Below are 18,514 nucleotides of genomic sequence, written 5' to 3' on the forward strand. Positions count from 1 at the left end.
GACGTCGAGAGCGCCGCCTCCTTCCCTGACGCTTCGCTGCCGGAACCGCCACGGAGGTAAATTTAAAAACAAGAAAAAAAAAAAAACAATTTGGGGGGAGAGAAGAGGGTGGCCACTAAAGTACAACAATGGCAGCGGGAGGGCAGGGGAGAAACGACAGTATGGATGCGAAGGGGGGGGGGGGGAGAAGAGGGCGGGCCAGGCTGGGACATGGGAGAGAGAGGAGCATGGATGCAAGGGGGGGTCATGGAAGGGAGACAGGGGACTTGCTGGAAAAGGATAAATGGAGGCGGCAGGGGACAGAGGAGCATGGATGGGCATGGATTGGGAGGGCAGGGCACAGGGAGAGAGGGCAATTGCTGGAAAGGGATGAATGGAGGGGGAAGAGGACAGAGGAACATGGATGGGCATGGATTGGGAGGGCAGGACTCAGGGAGAGAGGGAAATTGCTGGATAGGGATGAATAGAGGGGACAGATGGGCATGGATGGATATGGATTGCATGGCAGGCCTCAGGGAGAGAGGGCAATTGCTGGATAGGGAAAATGGAGGGGCCAGGTGACAGATGAGCATGGATGGGCATGGATTGGAAGGGCAGGACTCAGGGAGAGGGGAATTGCTGGATAGGGATGAATGGAGGGGACAGATGGGCATGGATGGATATGGATTGTAGGGCAGGCCTCAGGCAGAGAGGGGAAATGCTGGATAGGGAAAAATGGAGGGGCCAGGTGACAGATGAGCATGGATGGGCATGGATTGGAAGGGCAGGACTCAGGGAGAGGGGAATTGCTGGATAGGGATGAATGGAGGGCACAGATGGGCATGGATGCATATGGATTGCAGGGCAGGCCTCAGGCAGAGAGGGGAATTGCTGGATAGGGATGAATGGAGGGGCCAGGTGACAGAGGAGCATGGATTGGAAGGGCAGGACTCAGGCAGAGGGGAATTGCTGGATAGGGATGAATGGAGGGGACAGATGGCCATGGATGGATATGGATTGCAGGGCAGGCCTCAGGCAGAGAGGGGAAATGCTGGATAGGGAAAAATGGAGGGGCCAGGTGACAAAGGAGCATGGATGGCCATGGATTGGAAGGGCAGGACTCAGGGAGAGGGGAATTGCTGGATAGGGATGAATGGAGGGGACAGATGGCCATGGATGCATATGGATTGCAGGGCAGGCCTCAGGGAGACAGCGGAATTGCTGGATAGGGATGAATGGAGGGGCCAGGTGACAGAGGAGCATGGATTGGACTCACACTTTCACTCTGACACTCAAACACTCACTCTCACATACACTCTCCCAAACATACACACTCCGAGGAAAACCTTGCTAGCGCCCGTTTCATTTGTGTCAGAAACGGGCCTTTTTTACTAGTATATATATATATATATATACAGTATATATATATATATATATATATATATATTTTTTTTTTTTTTAATGACTAAAATAATAAAAGAAATAGTCATCAGACTCTGTTCCTGGGCCAAGAACGAGGACAGCAGAAAAAAATCCTGTCACCTAGTCGCAGACAAAAAAGAACTGAGGAGGCATGCTTGCGCAACAGGCGGGAAGTCGTCCGCACGTGTGCGGTGCGCGCTGCACAGGCAAAACTTTTAAATTTTCCTGGTGAAAATTTGCCGTTTCCTGGGCCGACGCGGATGTTGACCCACATGTGAGAACAAGCAGCCTGCTTGTCCTCGGAGAATATGTAATTTATCTTTAAAATCAAGCATGGTACCAGAAGACTGGAGGGAGGCCAATGTAATGCCAATTTTTAAAAAAAGTTTCAGAGGTGATCCAGGAAATTAGAGACCGGTGAGCCTGACGTTGGTGAAGAGCAAAATGATAAAGACTATTATAAAGAACAAAATTACAGAGCATATTCAAAAGCATGGATTAATGAGACAAAGCCAACATGGATTTAGTGAAGGAAAATCTTGCCTCTCCAATCTACTACATTTCTTTGAAGGTATGAACAAACATGTGGACAAAGGTGAGCTGGTTGATATTGTGTATCTGGATTTTCAAAAGGCATTTGACAAAGTACCTCATGAAAGACTCCAGAGGAAATTTGATAGTCATGGGATAGGAGGTAGTGTTCTATTGTTGCCCAAGTGGTCAGTCTGCATCTGGGTCAACCCTACATGTGACCCTTTCTCTACAGTCACTAAAATCCTGTCAGATACATGTGATCCTGTCCCACCAATCAAGTGCTGCCTTCAGTGACCTTGACTAACGTTCACTGTGACCTAATCTCAAGCACTGATCCTATTGGTCCCTTTCCTTGCTCTCTAGCCTTGTGGGCCTCCTTTTCTCCTCCTTTCTGCAAGGCAGACTCTCCATCTTTTCTAAGAGCATGCTGCTCTGGACTCCTTCTTCACCCTTACAAGCATTTCCTTCCACCCTTGCCTTTTTCTTTATGCCCGATCTTCAAGCACCATTCTCCACAATAAATCCGCTCATTCTACAGATATTCCATACCTATCTCTCTACAATATATGTCAGCCTGTCTGCAACTTTGAATATCCAGTACTAAGATTGTTGCCTTGGGGAAGGTAGACTTCCAGTTTCAAATTCAGTGTGCTGTAAGAACTGTTATAATGCAGAACATAGTTGAAATTCAGGAAAAACTGTACATGTTGGAGTGCTGTTGGTTTAACTGTCTGGGTAGTACATGTATGTGTATATTTTATGAGGCCAAAAACATTCCTTACAAGCTTCCTGTTAATCCTGAAAACTTTACTGCAAAGTACACAGGTTAAAGCTGCCTGAATACATGGCAGATAATACAAACTATTCTAAATGACGCCATCTGTGTCAGATTAAGAGCACCAGAAATAGAGGTGCTGTTTTCATTGCATTGTAAGAATGGCATACAAGTACAAGCTTCCTCATGTCCTCTAACACATCTGAGAGCTAAACACCCTTCATCCCTATATGGCTAGAGGATGGAATAAATGTATAGAGCATTTACACTCAAATGTTAAACTTAAATGAGTTTCACACTTTAAAACGCATAGATGGGGTAACCTGCACTCATTAAACCAGGGTGTCCAACCATGTCACCAGGTCAGGTTTTCAGGATTTCCCCAATGAATATGTATCATATACTACTATGAGATCTCCCTTATTCCAATCCAGGCACAATCTAATGCCTAACTATCAATAACGTGACTGCCGCTCACTTGATTATGCTATTTAAACCACTTTATTTATATACTGCATATATTTACTTTAATGTACTAATGACTGGTATACATGTACCTTCCTATAATCGTATTTCATTCATTCATTCATCCTCACACACTCTTAGAGTATAATATCTCTATTACATATTACCTGGGTTAGAACAGGGAACTTGGCAATACAGAATAACCCTATAATTAGTACATTAGAAATACATGAACATTGATTTAGTTAAGGACATCTCTAGACCGATGTCACCGATGTCTCCAATAATCCTTCACTTCTATCACGTATCTTTTCCAAGTTGAAATTCAATGTTCAGTATACAAACTGATCCTCTGAGCAATCCTTCTGGGTATCTGCTGCAAACTTCCTTTGAATTGGACCAACAAATGTTCACCCTGCGGGTCTTCAGAAAGTATAGCTCAATCTGCTAGCCCGTCCATCTGTCCTTCTTGGGTAACTGCAATCCTTCATTCAAACACCGATCCCCACTGTTCTTGATGTGGTGGATCTAAAACTGTACACAGCACCTTTCTGTTTAAAGTATTTCAACCCAACGCTAACGTAGCGTTTCTCCCATTGTGTGAGGATGAATGAATGAAATACGATTATAGGAAGTTACATGTATACCAGTCATTAGTACATTAAAGTAAATATATGCAGTATATAAATAAAGTAGTTTAAATAGCATAATCAAGTGAGCGGCAGTCACGTTATTGATAGTTAGGCAATGAATATGTATGAGATCTACGTATTTGCATACAGTGGAGGCAGTGCTTGTAAACAGATCTCCTGCATATTCATTGGGGAAATCCTGAAAACCTGACTGGATTGCGGCCCTTGAGGATTGAGGTTGGACAACCCTGCATTAAACAGTTTGTCATACCCTTCTACTGCAGACATTATTTCACCAACATGATGATCAGAAAAGTACACTTTTTGCTGAACTATTTATTTGGAAAATTAAGCCAACACTTTTTCCTTGTGCATATGTCACATTTGGTGCAGACAGCAGAAAGAATGGATTTATTACAGACTTCATTTTCCTTCACTGATTTAATCCACTTCTCAGCAAAGGTATCTCATTAGCCCCCCCTGTTTACTAAAGTTTAACTTGGAGTTATCTGCAGCAGGGCTCATTTTATTCCTATGGGCCCTGCTGCAGATAACTCAAGCTAAGTTCCAGTAAACAACCCCCTAGGTAAAGAGCCCCTATTGTTTTCTGGTGTACATTTGGTTAAGTGTTTTGGATTGTGCTGAGTTTTAACAGACAGCAACCAGAGAGTTTAAAAATTAGGGGGGCTGATATTCAGACTGCGGGAGGTAGCCAGGCTGCCTCCCACAGTCGGTGCTGAGCCCGGATATTCATGCTGGGCCATTTCCGGTGACCCACATTGGGGGATCCTTTTACCAAGCTGTGGTAAAAGGGGGCCTGCGCAGGCCCCCTTTTACTTCAGTGGGTAAAAGGCTTTTTTTTTTAAAGAAATGGCCGTGTGGCAAGTGAACCACTTGCTGCACAGCCATTTTGGTGGGAGCACTTACCGCCACTCATTGAGGTAGCGGTAAGGGCTCCTGTGGTAACTGCTGGGTAAAATTAAAATATTTTTGTAGAGCTGAAAGTGGCGCACACTGGAGGTGGGAACTACCGCTGGGCTGCTGCGGTAGTCCAGCTGTAGTTCTGGATTAGTGAGTGGTAAGACTGCATTGCCGCTTCATAAAAGACCCCCTGAATATCCAGTTTATTTTTGGCCAGTTCCAACTTAACCGGATAAACCGATATTAAGCGCTGACCGGTTAAGTTGAAACTGGCCAAAAATAGGCTTGCTATTTTGGAATTCACTTTCGGTAGACCATGGACATTTGCTTAAACAGAGATTATTTATGCTTCGGGAAAAGGCTTTTTTATTTCTGGAATGTTTCTAGACTTCTACTGGAGTTTATTGATTTTTTTGTTAGGTTTGTCATTTTAAGTGCAATTCCATAATTAGTTTCAATCAAAGCCCTAATATTTCCTGTTACATATAATGTGAATACCTGTGTAATTTATGTTAATTGATATAAAATAAAATATAAGTGCAATTCTATAATCTAGGTGCCAGCATTTAAGATGCCCATTGCACGTGTAAATGTCTAGAATACTAACATTTACATGGGCATGTGTACTGCTAGCAGAGTCCGCAATTACCTTCTTAACATACATAGCACTGTTTCCAAGGGGGTGTACCCAAGGGTGGGGAATGGGATCCCACTTCTGTGCATAACTTACAAAATACTTTAAGTTACATGCATCCCTATCGCATTTAGATGCCTGCACTGAGGCCAGATCTATGTTTGGCGTACCGATACCGAATTACACTAGTATTCTGTAATGAAACATAGGCATCCAGGTGCAGTTATACAACAGGCTCCTACTGAGCAGGAATAGAGTACAAATAAACCAAAGCCTAATTGCAGTGGCTGGCAAAACTAAAGAGCATCAAATAATGAATGAACAAAGAACCAGGGGCGGACTGACAATACAGGCAACCGGGCAGTGCCCGAAGGCCCAGGGCAGTGGGGAGCCCAGTACTTCCCTCCCACATGCCCGACATCCCTCTCTTCCCTCCGTCCCCAGGCCCAGGACTGGAACCGGTATCGGGAAGCCCCCCTCTCTCCCCCTCCCAAGCGTCCATCTCCAAACCCCACTTTTCCTCCATGCCAGAACTTCTCTCTGGTGCGGCCCACCCCTCTTCTGAAGTAACTTCCTTCTTCCACAAGGGCAGGCCGTGGCAGAAGGAAGTTCCGGTGTCAGTGGCAGACGGCCAGTATAGCTGCCGGTGCCCCTGCCCGCACAGAAGAAAGGAGGGTTTGCGGTACCTGGACACTAAGCTCTTCTTGCAGCATCCGGACTAAAGGAAAAAAAGTCAGTGCAGTTTAAACACAGAGGGACAGGGAAGCAGCAGGACCTGAGGAGGGGGAATGGGAGGGGAGAGGGAAGCTCAATGATCCTGACTGCCCGGGGACCCAGATCACTGTCAGTTTGTTTCTTGAATGAACGCAGGCAGAGAAGCAGTACATGATTCTGCAGGACCTCAGCTGGCCCAGTAAACAGAACCAGTCTGCTGTCTTTCTTCAATTCTCTTCCTTAGTGCAACAGCTGCAGCAGTTTGGGACTGACACATGGAACTAACCTCCTGTGTTTTTGCCTCCTTGACTGTTCCATGTTCAGGACCTAGAGTAGATGTGATAGAGGGAAAGAGGCCTCCTTCACTAGGAATTTCCAAGGGCTGGTCATCTCTGTCCTGCTGGTGCTTCATGCGTCCCTGTTTAACTGTGAATGCACAGGAGATAGCGAATAGACAGATTAGAAATTTCTGAGAGGAAACACATAGGTCCAATTCAGTATGACGTAAAGTTTGGTATGCTCTTTTTTTTTAATATATTTTTGGTCTTTATTTTAGACTTTTAGACCTTTACTGTGGTATATTTTATATACAAATTAGTCTTGCATTCCTGTGTATGCTTTAGATTATAACCTTCATACAACCTTCATAACAGACATTAACATTACCACCATCTAGAAGACATTTTCCTGTACAGCTGATACATTTTGGTGGGATCCTCCTCCTGCAGTACCGACAGGCACCCAACTTTTAAACCTGGCCCTGATTGTACTGCTTACCCTTGTGGGGCTGCTTTCTTCCTGGGAAAGGCCCTCCGTAGAAGGTGAAGTGGGACTTGTAGTTCTGAAGCTGAGAAGCATCGGTATTATCATTGCCAAAACTGCTTGCAGTTTTGTGCCGCTGCTCACTGTGTTCCTGCTTCCCCTTTCCAAGCTCTTCTTCACCTTGGTGAAACTCCATCCATCTGTCCTAGGAACCAGCAGAGTGAAAACCATTTTACTGCATTTTAGAGCTAGAGTGGCTGTGAAAGCCAATGTCTCTCACAGCCAGTTTTACCCGTGCCTTGTGTAGAGGCAGTATACCCAACCCACTCCAGATATCTTAAGAAACAGTTACAGGCAAGGGCATAGCCAGACCTCGTGGTGGGAGGGGGCCAGAGCCTGAGGGGGGGGCACATTTTGGTCAGTTTCACTAAAAGGAGCGTGCCGGACGTGAGGGGAAGACAGAGCAGGGCAGGCAACAAGGTGGCGCCGGAGACCAGCGCTGGATAAGGCTTCAGCTGGCGGAAGTTGGGGACCCCCACCAGCAAAACCAGGGGCCCAGAGGAAATTTGGGGGGGGGGGGCCAGGCCTCCATGGCCCCACGTAACTACGCCACTGGTTACAGGGTCGATGTCTTTCTTGGGTTTTTTTTTTACCTGAGTAGGGTGCGACTATTGCTGCTTGGCATTGTGTGTGGCAGCAGAGCAAGAAAACCATTCCAGCCACTTGTTAGTGTTGTCATGCACTAGTGTAAAAATATCTATTATTATTCACCATGCACACTTTTACCATACTACTGAGGTAGCAATTTTTAACTACCCCAGAAAGACCTACAACTAATTTTTAAAGGGAAACACCCTGTGATGTTTCTCTTTCAAATTTGGGCTGACAAACACTGCAGGTACAAAAATAGGTGCAGGGATGTATGCAGCCCCCACAAGCACGTTCCCTTTCTCACCTTAACGTTGCCTCTTGGCTTTTCCCTTTTACCTTGTCTAAAAGTGCAAATGTAGTGAAAGTGCATGTATACTTCTGGCTTTTGATGTGAAGGCAGTTTCCAGCCCTGGGGATTTTCCAGAGTAACTCCTTTGTTACCTGAGAACTTACTTTGAAAATTTTCTTCTCCATGTATATATTAAAATAACTGAGGGGTCCTTTTACTAAGCTGCTGTAAAAAGGGCCCTGCGCCAGCAGCGGGGGCTGTTTTTGCCACTCGCTGTGGCCCTTTTTACCACAGCAGGTAAAAAAAGGCTGAAAATAGCCATGCCCCCCTTAATGTTCTAAAAAGAGCCCCTTAATGTTCTAAGTTATAGTTTTGCATTTGCAGCAGCATGAAAATCAGGAAGAGACATGAACTGTAATTATTATGGAAACATAAAAACAGAGAAAAATGATGGCAGATAAAGATCATTCAGCTTGTCCAGTCTGTCCATCTACATTAACTACGAAAATCTATAATCTCCTTCAGAGATCCTCTGTCCTAGTCCGATGCTTTCTTGAATTCAGATACAGTTCTCATCTCTAACACCTCCACTGGAAGGCCATTCCACGCATCCACCACCCTTTCCATAAAGAAATATTTCCTTAGATTTTTTTTTGTAAATATTCAGTCAAATAAAGTGATTCCTGGTCTCAATTAGATGTGGTGGTTGAAATGGAAAGACTAGAAAACCTTTTTTACAAAGCTACCCATAAATAAGACGATAAATCATAGGCATTGACAGCGTAATAACTGTGGGGCTTTTGCCCACCGGCTTCCTGCAGCTTATTTACTTATTTTATTTATTACATTTGCACCCCATATTTTCCCACCTATTTGCAGGCTCAATGTGGCTTACATGGTACCGTAAAGGCGTTCGCCAGTCGGTTGATAACAAATACAAGGTTGAATTGTGGTCGAATGAGGTAGGTGTGTGTCAGGCACCATGAAGGTCGAAGGGAATGAAGATTGTATATTGTCCAGTACGATCATACTGAAAGCAGAAAAAACCCTCCCAAACATTTTTTTTTCTGTTTTGTGTTAAAAACAATAGAGCAACATAGAAAACATCATTGACATTTCCCATATCCTTTCAAATGAATGCACATTTCTGTGTATGACTAAAAGAAAATTAGAATTAAAATTATAAGTAGATATATACTTAGGGCCCTGTTTACTAAGCCGTGATATAGGTGCGCTAACATTTTTAGCATGCTCTTAAAATTAGTATTTGCTAACGCTAGAGACGCCCATAGGAATATATGGGTGTCTCTAACGTTTAGTGTGTGCTAAAAACGCTAGTGCACTTTAGTAAACAGGGCCCTTAGTAAAGCCAACAATACTATGGAACAGTTCAACTTCCTTGGGCTGTTTTGCTTCAAACAGTCCTTGGAATTAGAGCTCTACTGAATAGCATATTTTACTACTTGGCCAAATACAAATAATGAAAAATGTTATTCGTCCGAATACGGATACCGAATATGAATAAGGCACATTGAGCTTTAACATAACAAATAATAAAAGAGGCAACCTGAAATCAGAGATCAAGTGTTTATTTCAGTAGGATTTAGCACAGTAGAGCCCCGGATTATTTGTATTTGAATATAAATCAGTCAAATACGAATGTTTTTGGGACACTCTTTGGGGCTGAATCAAAAATGAGTATTCAGTATAGCCCAACTTGGAATACAGTTGAGAAAGTTCCCAAGTCTTGTAGTGCTAGAGCCAGAATACTGACAGTAAAATTATTTGTGTATTAGTTGCTTGTGGAATGGAATGGACTCATGTTGTGGGTCTTGTCGCATGATATGGGATGCAGAAAAAGTGATCTATGAAAAATTTTCTTTTTTAGAAGGTTACCTCTGAAACACCAGTGAATGCTTCATTTACTTTCCAGGTGGGTTCCTTCTTAGGTTGAGAGATCAGATTTAGATCTAGCTTTTGTACTGAAACCCTAGTAAGCTGTGGCGCTTCATGTTTTCTCAGTCTACTGTTCTCTTCCCAGCTTCTTTCCAGGTCTTTATTCTTGTGCTTCTCCTGTAAAGGGCCGCACCAACCTGTGGGATCAGCATGTTGTCTGTATTGAGTTTGAGGTTATAGACATGATATTTTAATGAGACTCTACCATCCATAATGTCAGTGTTAGCAGAATAATACTACATTCCTACCAATATTTTGTCCAACACAGCATTAGCAACTAGAGAGCTTTGCGGCAGGGTTGGAGATTGTTTTGTTTTGCCCCTCCAACCAAAAATGTGTTCTGCTGCCCCTGCCAAGGGATGTCCCCCCACCCTTGTTTATACTTTCCATCCAGATGCCAAATGTCTCATGCCTCAAGAATATATTGGTTTAGGGGTTAAAGATAAGCCGCTTGATATTTAAACTCCATGGTTGGTGTTTTTCTAAAATATCAGCGGTGGTGTTTGAAGATATAACTGGATTTTTAGCACCAACCACTATCCAGGCCACGGTGATGAAAACCTGAGTATAGAGATCTGGCACTATGATCTGAGTATTGGCAATATTCAGCACCAGTTGGTTAACTTTGTTCACATGTGCAGTAATAATCCATAAATTCTGATAAGTCCCCCAGAAATCTCTTGAAGTGTCATGGGTTGTCACAATAGTCTATAACTGGAGCCTATATTTTATCAATAATCCTCTGTCAGCTGGTATGTTCGTCAGCCTTATGTTCCAAACGATGAACTATGGAAATGGTGCACCACCAAAAAAACATGTTAAACAATGCAGCAGCTTTCCAATTGCCAATAATCATTTGAACAATAAGGGCAAGTAATATGTCCAGTAAGTGATGCCGCCATTTGTCCAGAGGATCAGATGAAGCCAGAGAATGTAATTTATTTTATTTATTTATTTATTTATAAAACTTGTATCCCGCTTATATCTAAGCGGTTCACAACAAAAATATACATAATAGTAACACACATACATTTCACAGGCAATCTGCATAAAACTTAAGCAGAACAGTTAATAGCAACGACATCATATAGTAAAAGCCTGCACAAAAAAAAGTCTTCAAAAACCTCTTAAATTGACTCACATTCACACAGAGCCAAAGGTGGCCAGGCAAGGCATTTCATAAAACTGGACCTGCAACTGAGAAAGCCACTGCCCTCGTGAGAGCATAGTTTACTTATTGGGATTTATTAACCACCTTTATGAAGACATACACCCGGCAGTATTCTCATCAATGAATCAGTTGCTATCTTCTTCACTGAGTCAGACCTTAACCCCCTTGCTGATACAGTGTTATTACAGAATGCAAACACCATGTCCACAGTCTGATGAAGCAGACATAGTACTTTATGTTGAATCCTAAAACAAACAGGCAACCAATGTAGTTGCTTCAAAACTGGAGTCATATGAGCCCATTTCGATACACCCACCAAAACCCTCACAGTTGCATTTTGTATCACCTGTAAAGCTTTAATTCTAGCCTTAGAAACCCCCAAATATACGAAATTATAATTGTCAATCCTTGATATAACCAAACTTTGCTTATACTTAGGGCCTCAGTTATAGGAAGAACCTTTTTTATTTCACCCCATACAAAATCCCCAAAAATGCAAACCATGGGACAATAAAGCAGTTGGTTAACTTAAGATGGAAAAAAGGCTGCTTTAAGTTAACCAGACAGATATCAAAGTACTGGTGCTGAATACTGCTTATACCCAGATAAAATCCAGCTCTGCCACCAGTCTGCCCCAGCATTACCTGAGTAGTTCAAGGTGGTCTTTCCAGATTTTTGGTGGCATTATCTGAATTGTGTCGCTGAAACTGTGAGAATGTCCACAGTAAATGGGGCTCCCACCTGGATAAGGTCTTACTGAATATTGGGCCCATGGAGTTAAGTTGACAACACTGTCATACCTATGCATTCAAGATATTGGGATTTCAACTTAATATATTCTCTGGATCATGCAGCATGCATCCTGCAGAGGGAATATAGGAAATCCAGAATTTTCTAGCATATACTCTGCACCTCAAAAATGCAAAATTCAAAAGTATAGGCAAGATAATTGCAATTTTTGTGAATGCCTAGCTCTTAAATCTGATTCATTGGATTTTGAAAAGTTAATGGAAACAGTGGATTTTTCTTGTTGCCTTAATGTCTCCTCATAAAATAAAGCAAATCAGAATATAAAAAGGAGGCTTTTATCTAAATTCTGTTATTCTTCCTGCTACTGGTGCTCTTAAAAGGACCTTTTCTAGGGTGAGGAGAGGCCCAAGGGTTAGACATTCTTAAACATGAGTTCACTCCACTACTGACATTCATTGAGACCTTGGCAACTCACTCTCACCCCTATTCACATAGGTGCATTGCAGTGCACATTAATGAGTGAAAATGCACGTTTTTTTAAAACCACAGCTTCCATTATTTCTACTTCAAATACAGAAACTTAGAATATGATGGCAGATAAAGACTATCCAGCTCATTTTCGAAAGTGATCGCCGGCCATCGTCCGACACAAATCAGGAGATGGCTGGCGATCTCGCAAAAGCGGCCAAATCGGTATAATCGAAGCCGCTATTTTGACACCTTCGCCACTTTCCTGTCGCAGAGCCAGCGAAAGTTCAAGGGGGCGTGTTGGCAGCGACGCAAAGGCAGGACATGGGCGGGCATGGGCGGGGTGACAAAATGGCTGGCTTTAGCCCATAATGGAAAAAAAACTTGGCGATGAAGAGCATTTGGCCGCTTTTACTTGGTCCCTTTTTTTTCAGGTCCAAGTTTCAAAAAGGTGGCCGAACTGACCACATGACCACCAGAAGGAATCGGAGATGACCTCCCCGTACTCCCCCAGTGGTCACCAACCCCCTCCCAGCATAAAAAACAGGTTACAAATACTTTTTTGCCAGCCTCTAATGCCGTACCCACCTCCATGACAGCAGAATATGTTCTGTCCTCCGACAGCCTTTGCCTGCTTGTGATGTGGCTCTGGGGTGAGTGTGGCATCTTTTCTGTTATTTGCACTGCAGAGTCACATCAGCAATGCATTGTGGTGGGTATAGGTATTGGTAGGCTCTGCTTTTCCCCCTGCTTACTGGGTCAGAGTGTACCCTGTTTTGTTTCCTGTTGTAGTCCATGCAGTAGTGGCCATTTTTGTAAGACAGTTTTAGATCCTTTTCCTGTGTTACCCACGTCAGAGAACGTAGTTCTTACCTTGAATGGAGCTGAAAGAGGGTCTTGTACACCACTGTGCCAGCTCTGACTTACTGCTAATCTTAGTACCAGGGGACTCTTTGCCAGTGGGGCACAACCTCTGATCTGCAGTTAACTGTGAGTAAACGTGGTTATTTCAAGAAAGGACTTTTTCAGAGAGATTAGTCTTCAGGTATGAACTGGTGTGCCAAAGTAATACAGCAGCAATAAGTCCTAGAGGCTGTATGCAGGTCCCTGGAGAGCAGTTTTAGTGGGTGCAGTACATTTGTGGGTAGTGGGTTGTTTTGGGGGGGGGGGGGGTTGGGGGGCTCAGCTCCCAAAGTAAGGGAGCTATGCACGTGGGAGCTTTTCTGAAGTCCACCGCAGTGACCCCTAGGGAGCCCGGTTGGTGTCCTGGCATGTCAGGGGGGCCAGTGCACTAAAAATGCTGGCTCCTCCCACGGCAAAAATGCCTTGAATTTGGCTGAGGTTTGAGATGGCCAGCCATCTCAAACCCCGGCCAAATCCAAGGCATTTGGCTGGCCGGAACCGTATTATCGAAACAAAAGATGACCGGCCATCTTTTTCGAAAATACGGGTCTGGCCAGCTGTTTGCGGCGCTGCCAAAATACATCGCCGGCCATGTATTTCACCGGCACCGTTCAATTATTCCCCTCCACACCAGTCAATATTTAGCTCATGGTAGTCAGCATTTTTTTAAACGTTAATCGTTGCAGGCAGAATTAGTCTCGGTTATTCGATGTCAAGTCCACGTCTGGGCACTGGCATTGACAGTCTGGAGCTAATTTTGCAGGTGCTCTCACCAACTCCGACTCCCCCTCTCTCCTCTGTGCTCCTGATCCCCCTCTCTCCCATTTTAAAAGTCTTGAAGGCCTGACCAAGCTACCTCTGCTCATCTCTACTCCCCCAGGCCTAGTTTGTAGATTCCTGGTGGTCTAGTGAGGTCCTATGGGCAGGAGCGATGCCCACTTGCTCCTCCTGTCTGTCGTAGCTCCTTTCACAAAATGGTGGTTGTGATTCTAAAGGACATTTTGTGTAAGGAGCCACAATGAGCAGCAGTGAGTGGGCATCGCTCCTGCACTACACGCTATTTTGGAACACAGCATGTAGTGCATGGGCATGTCTCCTACTTACGCATGTAACTTATGGAATACTATAAGTTACCCACATACCTTGTGGCACTTAGGTGTGCCCATTCAAACTTCCATTGACATGGCATAAGCGGGTGTGCCAAAATGTAGGCGCTTCATTACTACCATAAGTACTCTCAAGGCCTATCCACTGTCAATTGTTAGAATATGCAGTGAGTGGCGTCTTCCACACACAATATGATATCACTGCATAAATTAAATCTATTCAGACAGATATATAATGTAATTTTACGGACCATCAGAGTGACCTTCCACTGAGGGATGCACCCCTATTGTGAAAATAGGTGAGCACACCTTAAGTCATCATCAATCCGATTTTATGTTGTTGTTTTTTTAATTTTAAAATTTACATAGATTTGGTGCCTTTATCCCAACTTCGTAAGAACTCTAAAAGTGAATTGCTGTAGGTAGGATTAAATAATTTAGCATATGTTTATGCATTTGACAATTTCAATTTACTTATCTTAAGTGTCCATGTATTAGGGGATAGGCACCTAGCTCCTACTACAGTGACACTTAAAATAAGTAAATTGAAATTGACGAATACATGAATTATACCAAGACAGGCGCTTCATTACTGACATGCTAGTCCTATATAATAAAACTCACCTCCAACGTTCTAATGTGCTAGGGACCATGGCTCCCTCGGCACGGAGGTGGTCTGCTAGGCAGCATCAAACCCAATGACGTCACTAAACCCAGCTGATCGGAGGAACTGGCTGCTGGCACGTGCAAAAGAAAAAAAAAAATCGGAAAAACAAACAAAAAGGCTCGAGACGCACTCCCGAACCTGCCGTGCTCTAACGTGCTCAACAACCGCCATCATAACGCTCGCACCGCAAGACACTGCAGCCCAGCTGAGGAGAATACCGCCGGCCCGACACAGCTACCCTCCCGAACCTGCCACACACCATACCGCCGCCCCGAACCGCCCTCCGGACCCGCAATAACAAAAAAAAAAAAAGGTGAAGAGAGCGTCTGGGCGCCTCAACAGGGGACGTCGACCAAAGCAAAAAGCCTCCAGCAGGCTGCGCAAGAAGCTAGAATGAACTGCAGCCTTCTCTGGATGAGGTTCACGCTGCCCCGAACCGCCCTCCCGATCCTGCAGCACTAACAACAGCGCAAGCTGGACGAGGTTCACAGACAGCAGTGCAACATCTAAATGAGCAGGTACAATTAAAGGAGGGAGGGGGCAGAAACTTTAAAGGAGGGGGCCTGGAACTTGAAGGGGAGACAGACAAACTCTATAGTTACCAAAAACAAAAACAAAAAAAACATTGCTAACCCCCGTTTCCTTTCAAACAGAAATGGGCCTTTTTTTACTAGTATTCTATAATTGAACAATCTCTATCTGAATCCCTGGAGGGAGAGACACTCAGATAAACCTCTCTAAAAAGTAATCAAGCCCTATGAGGGGGTTAGGGGTGTTCAAAAAAATTATAATTCAGATCTCAAACTCTACATGAAAAAACATATATTAGGTTGAGGGGGAGGAGAATCCAGTATAGGCTGTTCCTTCAGCTGAGCTATTTTTTAGTGAGACTAGCCATAATGAAACGGCTCACTATTAACGCTCTATACATCATCAATACTCCTGTGATTAGCACCCCTCTGCCCAATTCTAATATTTTTCATTACAAAATTTATAATCAAAACACGAGTGAGAGAAACTTTTTTTATTCTATAATGGCATCTAGGTGTCTAGATGCCATTACGGAAAAAGCACTCGGCGCGTGGCATCATGGTGCCTACATTGTGGCACCCAGTTATAGAATTGCCCCCTGAGATCTTTAAGTCTGTTCCCACACGCTTTATCATGAAGACCTTTGGCCATTTTAGTAGCTGCTGTCTGGACTGACTCCATCCTTTCTCCAGAATTGTACACTGTTCTCTAAATGAGATCTCGCCAGACTTATATAGAGGTACTACCAACTCCTTTTTCCTGCTGACCATTCACTAAAAACATGCATTTTCCCATGTTAAAACAGTACTACACACCTGTTTTGAATAGGGTTGTTAACCTGCCTTTACTCCTGAGACATAGCCCAGAACAATATGCTAGATTTAATCTAGGTTTCCCAGTCAAATTATGTTATGTAACTGATACAAAGTGCCAAGCTTATGCTCCAAGGTTGCTAATACTGATCATTCAGTTTGAAGAAGCATTACTAACAAAGCATGTTTCTGAATAATGTGACTGGCAGAACAAATGCATAAAACATTGCTCTGATTTCTATTTTTATATTCATTTCAAGGGTATAGGTAGGACTGAATGGCCCCCTGTAACATCTTGTTTCTCATGGTAATGGGGGGGGGGGGGGGGGGGAGGGGAAGAATTCCACCTCAGAACTGCAGTCAGGGAGTGGGGGAAAAGGTGTGGGGAAATTGAGGGGGTTTCTGGAGCAGACTATATGTGGGCTAATATCAAGGGCAAGGGTGGTGTGTGAGCAGGTGTCACGCAGGAATGTGTATGGAGGAGGCAGGAGTATGGTGTCTAGAATAGGGAGGGTACATATGGGATATATAGGGGATATTTGGGCAGTAAGGGTATGTGTGTGTGTGGGGGGGATGGAATAAACTGCTGTGGGAGAGATTCTGAGGTTGGAGCTTTTATATGTCGGTGGCACAGTGCTAGTGTGATTATGGAAGTATGTGTACATTGGGACATCAGTTGGAAGCGGGAGTGTCTTGAGGCAGGATGGGTATATGTATCGGGGTCCACAGAGAGGGGATGTTTGGTGCACTGGGGTACTGGCATAGAATGGGGTATTATCTGAGGTGGGTGTCAGTGGAGGACTCAGAAGAACAAGATGAGGGGTGTCAGGTAACAGAGATGGTATGAGTGGGAGGGATCTGGAGCAATGGCATTGGCGGGGGGGGGGGGGGGTGTCTGAGATGGGTGTCTAGGAAAGGTTCAGCAACAACTTCCCTCCTCCTATTCTCCATCTGTCAAAAAAGCTTGCATGAAGCCTCCCTCCCTCCATCAGTAGATAAAGCCAGTCAGGTGTGCTGAAAGGCCAGCACGCCAGACACTATACTTACTTCAGGGAGTGTTGCTACACTGCCTCTGATCCTCTCCTTTCCTCCCTCCCTCCTCCCTCAATGGAGCTGAGTAATAACAGAAGCACAAGGGTATCCTCTCTTGTTGCTATGAAGCCAAGTCTCCGGATAGCAGCAAGATCTCATAGATCCTATCATAAGACCTAGCTCTGGCAACAAGAGCAGATGTGCTTAATTGCTTCTGTTACTGCCTGGCTGTATGGGGAGGAGATGGGAAAGGGAACAAAGAAAGAAGGAAGGAGAGAATTGAAGGCAGCATAGCTACAATTCCAGAACTAAGTACAGTATCTGCCATGCTTATCTCATAGTGCACCACCACCATGCCTCAAATTTTGATCCTGCAAGTTTCTCTCAGTGCCTAGCAGCTCCCACCAGCAACTAGTCCCCAGCACTTTGCCAGGTTCACTCACTTGTGGCTATGCCACTGATTTTTGATTTCATTTCTGAGCAGATAGTAGTGCTTCAAGTTTCTGAAAGCACCTCCTTCTTAGCCACTCCCATCTTTAAGACTCTAAGCACATCTGTGTGTTGCTGTGCTGATCCTTCCCAGCTCCTCTGCAGACATCACACTGATGTGTCAGTATGACCAGCTGACAGTGAGCTTAGGAAGGATGACTTGTCACAATACAAGTTGCTCACCATTTATTCTCAAGACTTTTTTTCAGCACCTGACAATGTTTTCAGCCTGTAGAGTACAACACCGATTATCGGGACTATCCTCGGCAGGGGGTGGTCCATGTAATCATAAATCTGAATGATTGGACAAACCTACAGAGGCAGGCAACAAGTTAGGGAGAAGCAGCATGTGTAGCACTGCTGACTGTAACAGCAAGTTTGGAGGGAGAGGGTGAATGAGAGATGCCAGTCCGGATAATTGGACATAAGTCCATAAGTAGTGCCATACTGGGACAGACCAAAGATCCATCAAGCCCACATACTGGGACAGACCAAAGATCCATCAAGCCCAGCATACTGTTTCCAACAGTGGCCAATCCAGGTCACAAATACCTGACAAGATCCCCCCAAAATACAAAACATTTTAAGCTGCTCATCCCAGAAATAAGCAGTGGATTTTCCCCAAGTCTATTTTAATAATGGTCTGTGGACTTTTCCTTTAGGAAGCCATCCAAACCTTTTTTAAACCCCACTAAGCTAACCGCCTTACCACATTCTCTGGCAACGAATTCCAGAGTTTAATTACACATTGAGTGAAGAAACATTTTCTCCGATTTGTTTTAAATTTACTACTTTGTAGCTTCATCACATGCCCCCTAGTCCTAGTATTTTTGGAAAGCGTAAACAGATTC

General features: G+C 44.1%; 1 protein-coding gene across 1 annotated transcript in view; it reads right to left on the reverse strand.

Moving 5' to 3' along the window:
- LOC115475094 (uncharacterized protein KIAA2012-like) overlaps window positions 1-18,514 on the reverse strand; it is a 92,820-nt gene that overhangs the window by 56,041 nt on the left and 18,265 nt on the right. Inside the window, exons 4-6 of the mRNA XM_030210833.1 lie at window positions 9,675-9,871; window positions 6,854-7,043; window positions 6,363-6,502 (exon numbers count right to left, since the gene is read on the reverse strand). Of these exons, the coding sequence (XP_030066693.1) occupies window positions 6,363-6,502; window positions 6,854-7,043; window positions 9,675-9,871 (527 nt within the window). The remainder of the gene's footprint in view (window positions 1-6,362; window positions 6,503-6,853; window positions 7,044-9,674; window positions 9,872-18,514) is intronic.

Source organism: Microcaecilia unicolor, chromosome 7, assembly GCF_901765095.1.
Source record: "Microcaecilia unicolor chromosome 7, aMicUni1.1, whole genome shotgun sequence".
Lineage (NCBI taxonomy): Eukaryota > Metazoa > Chordata > Amphibia > Gymnophiona > Siphonopidae > Microcaecilia > Microcaecilia unicolor.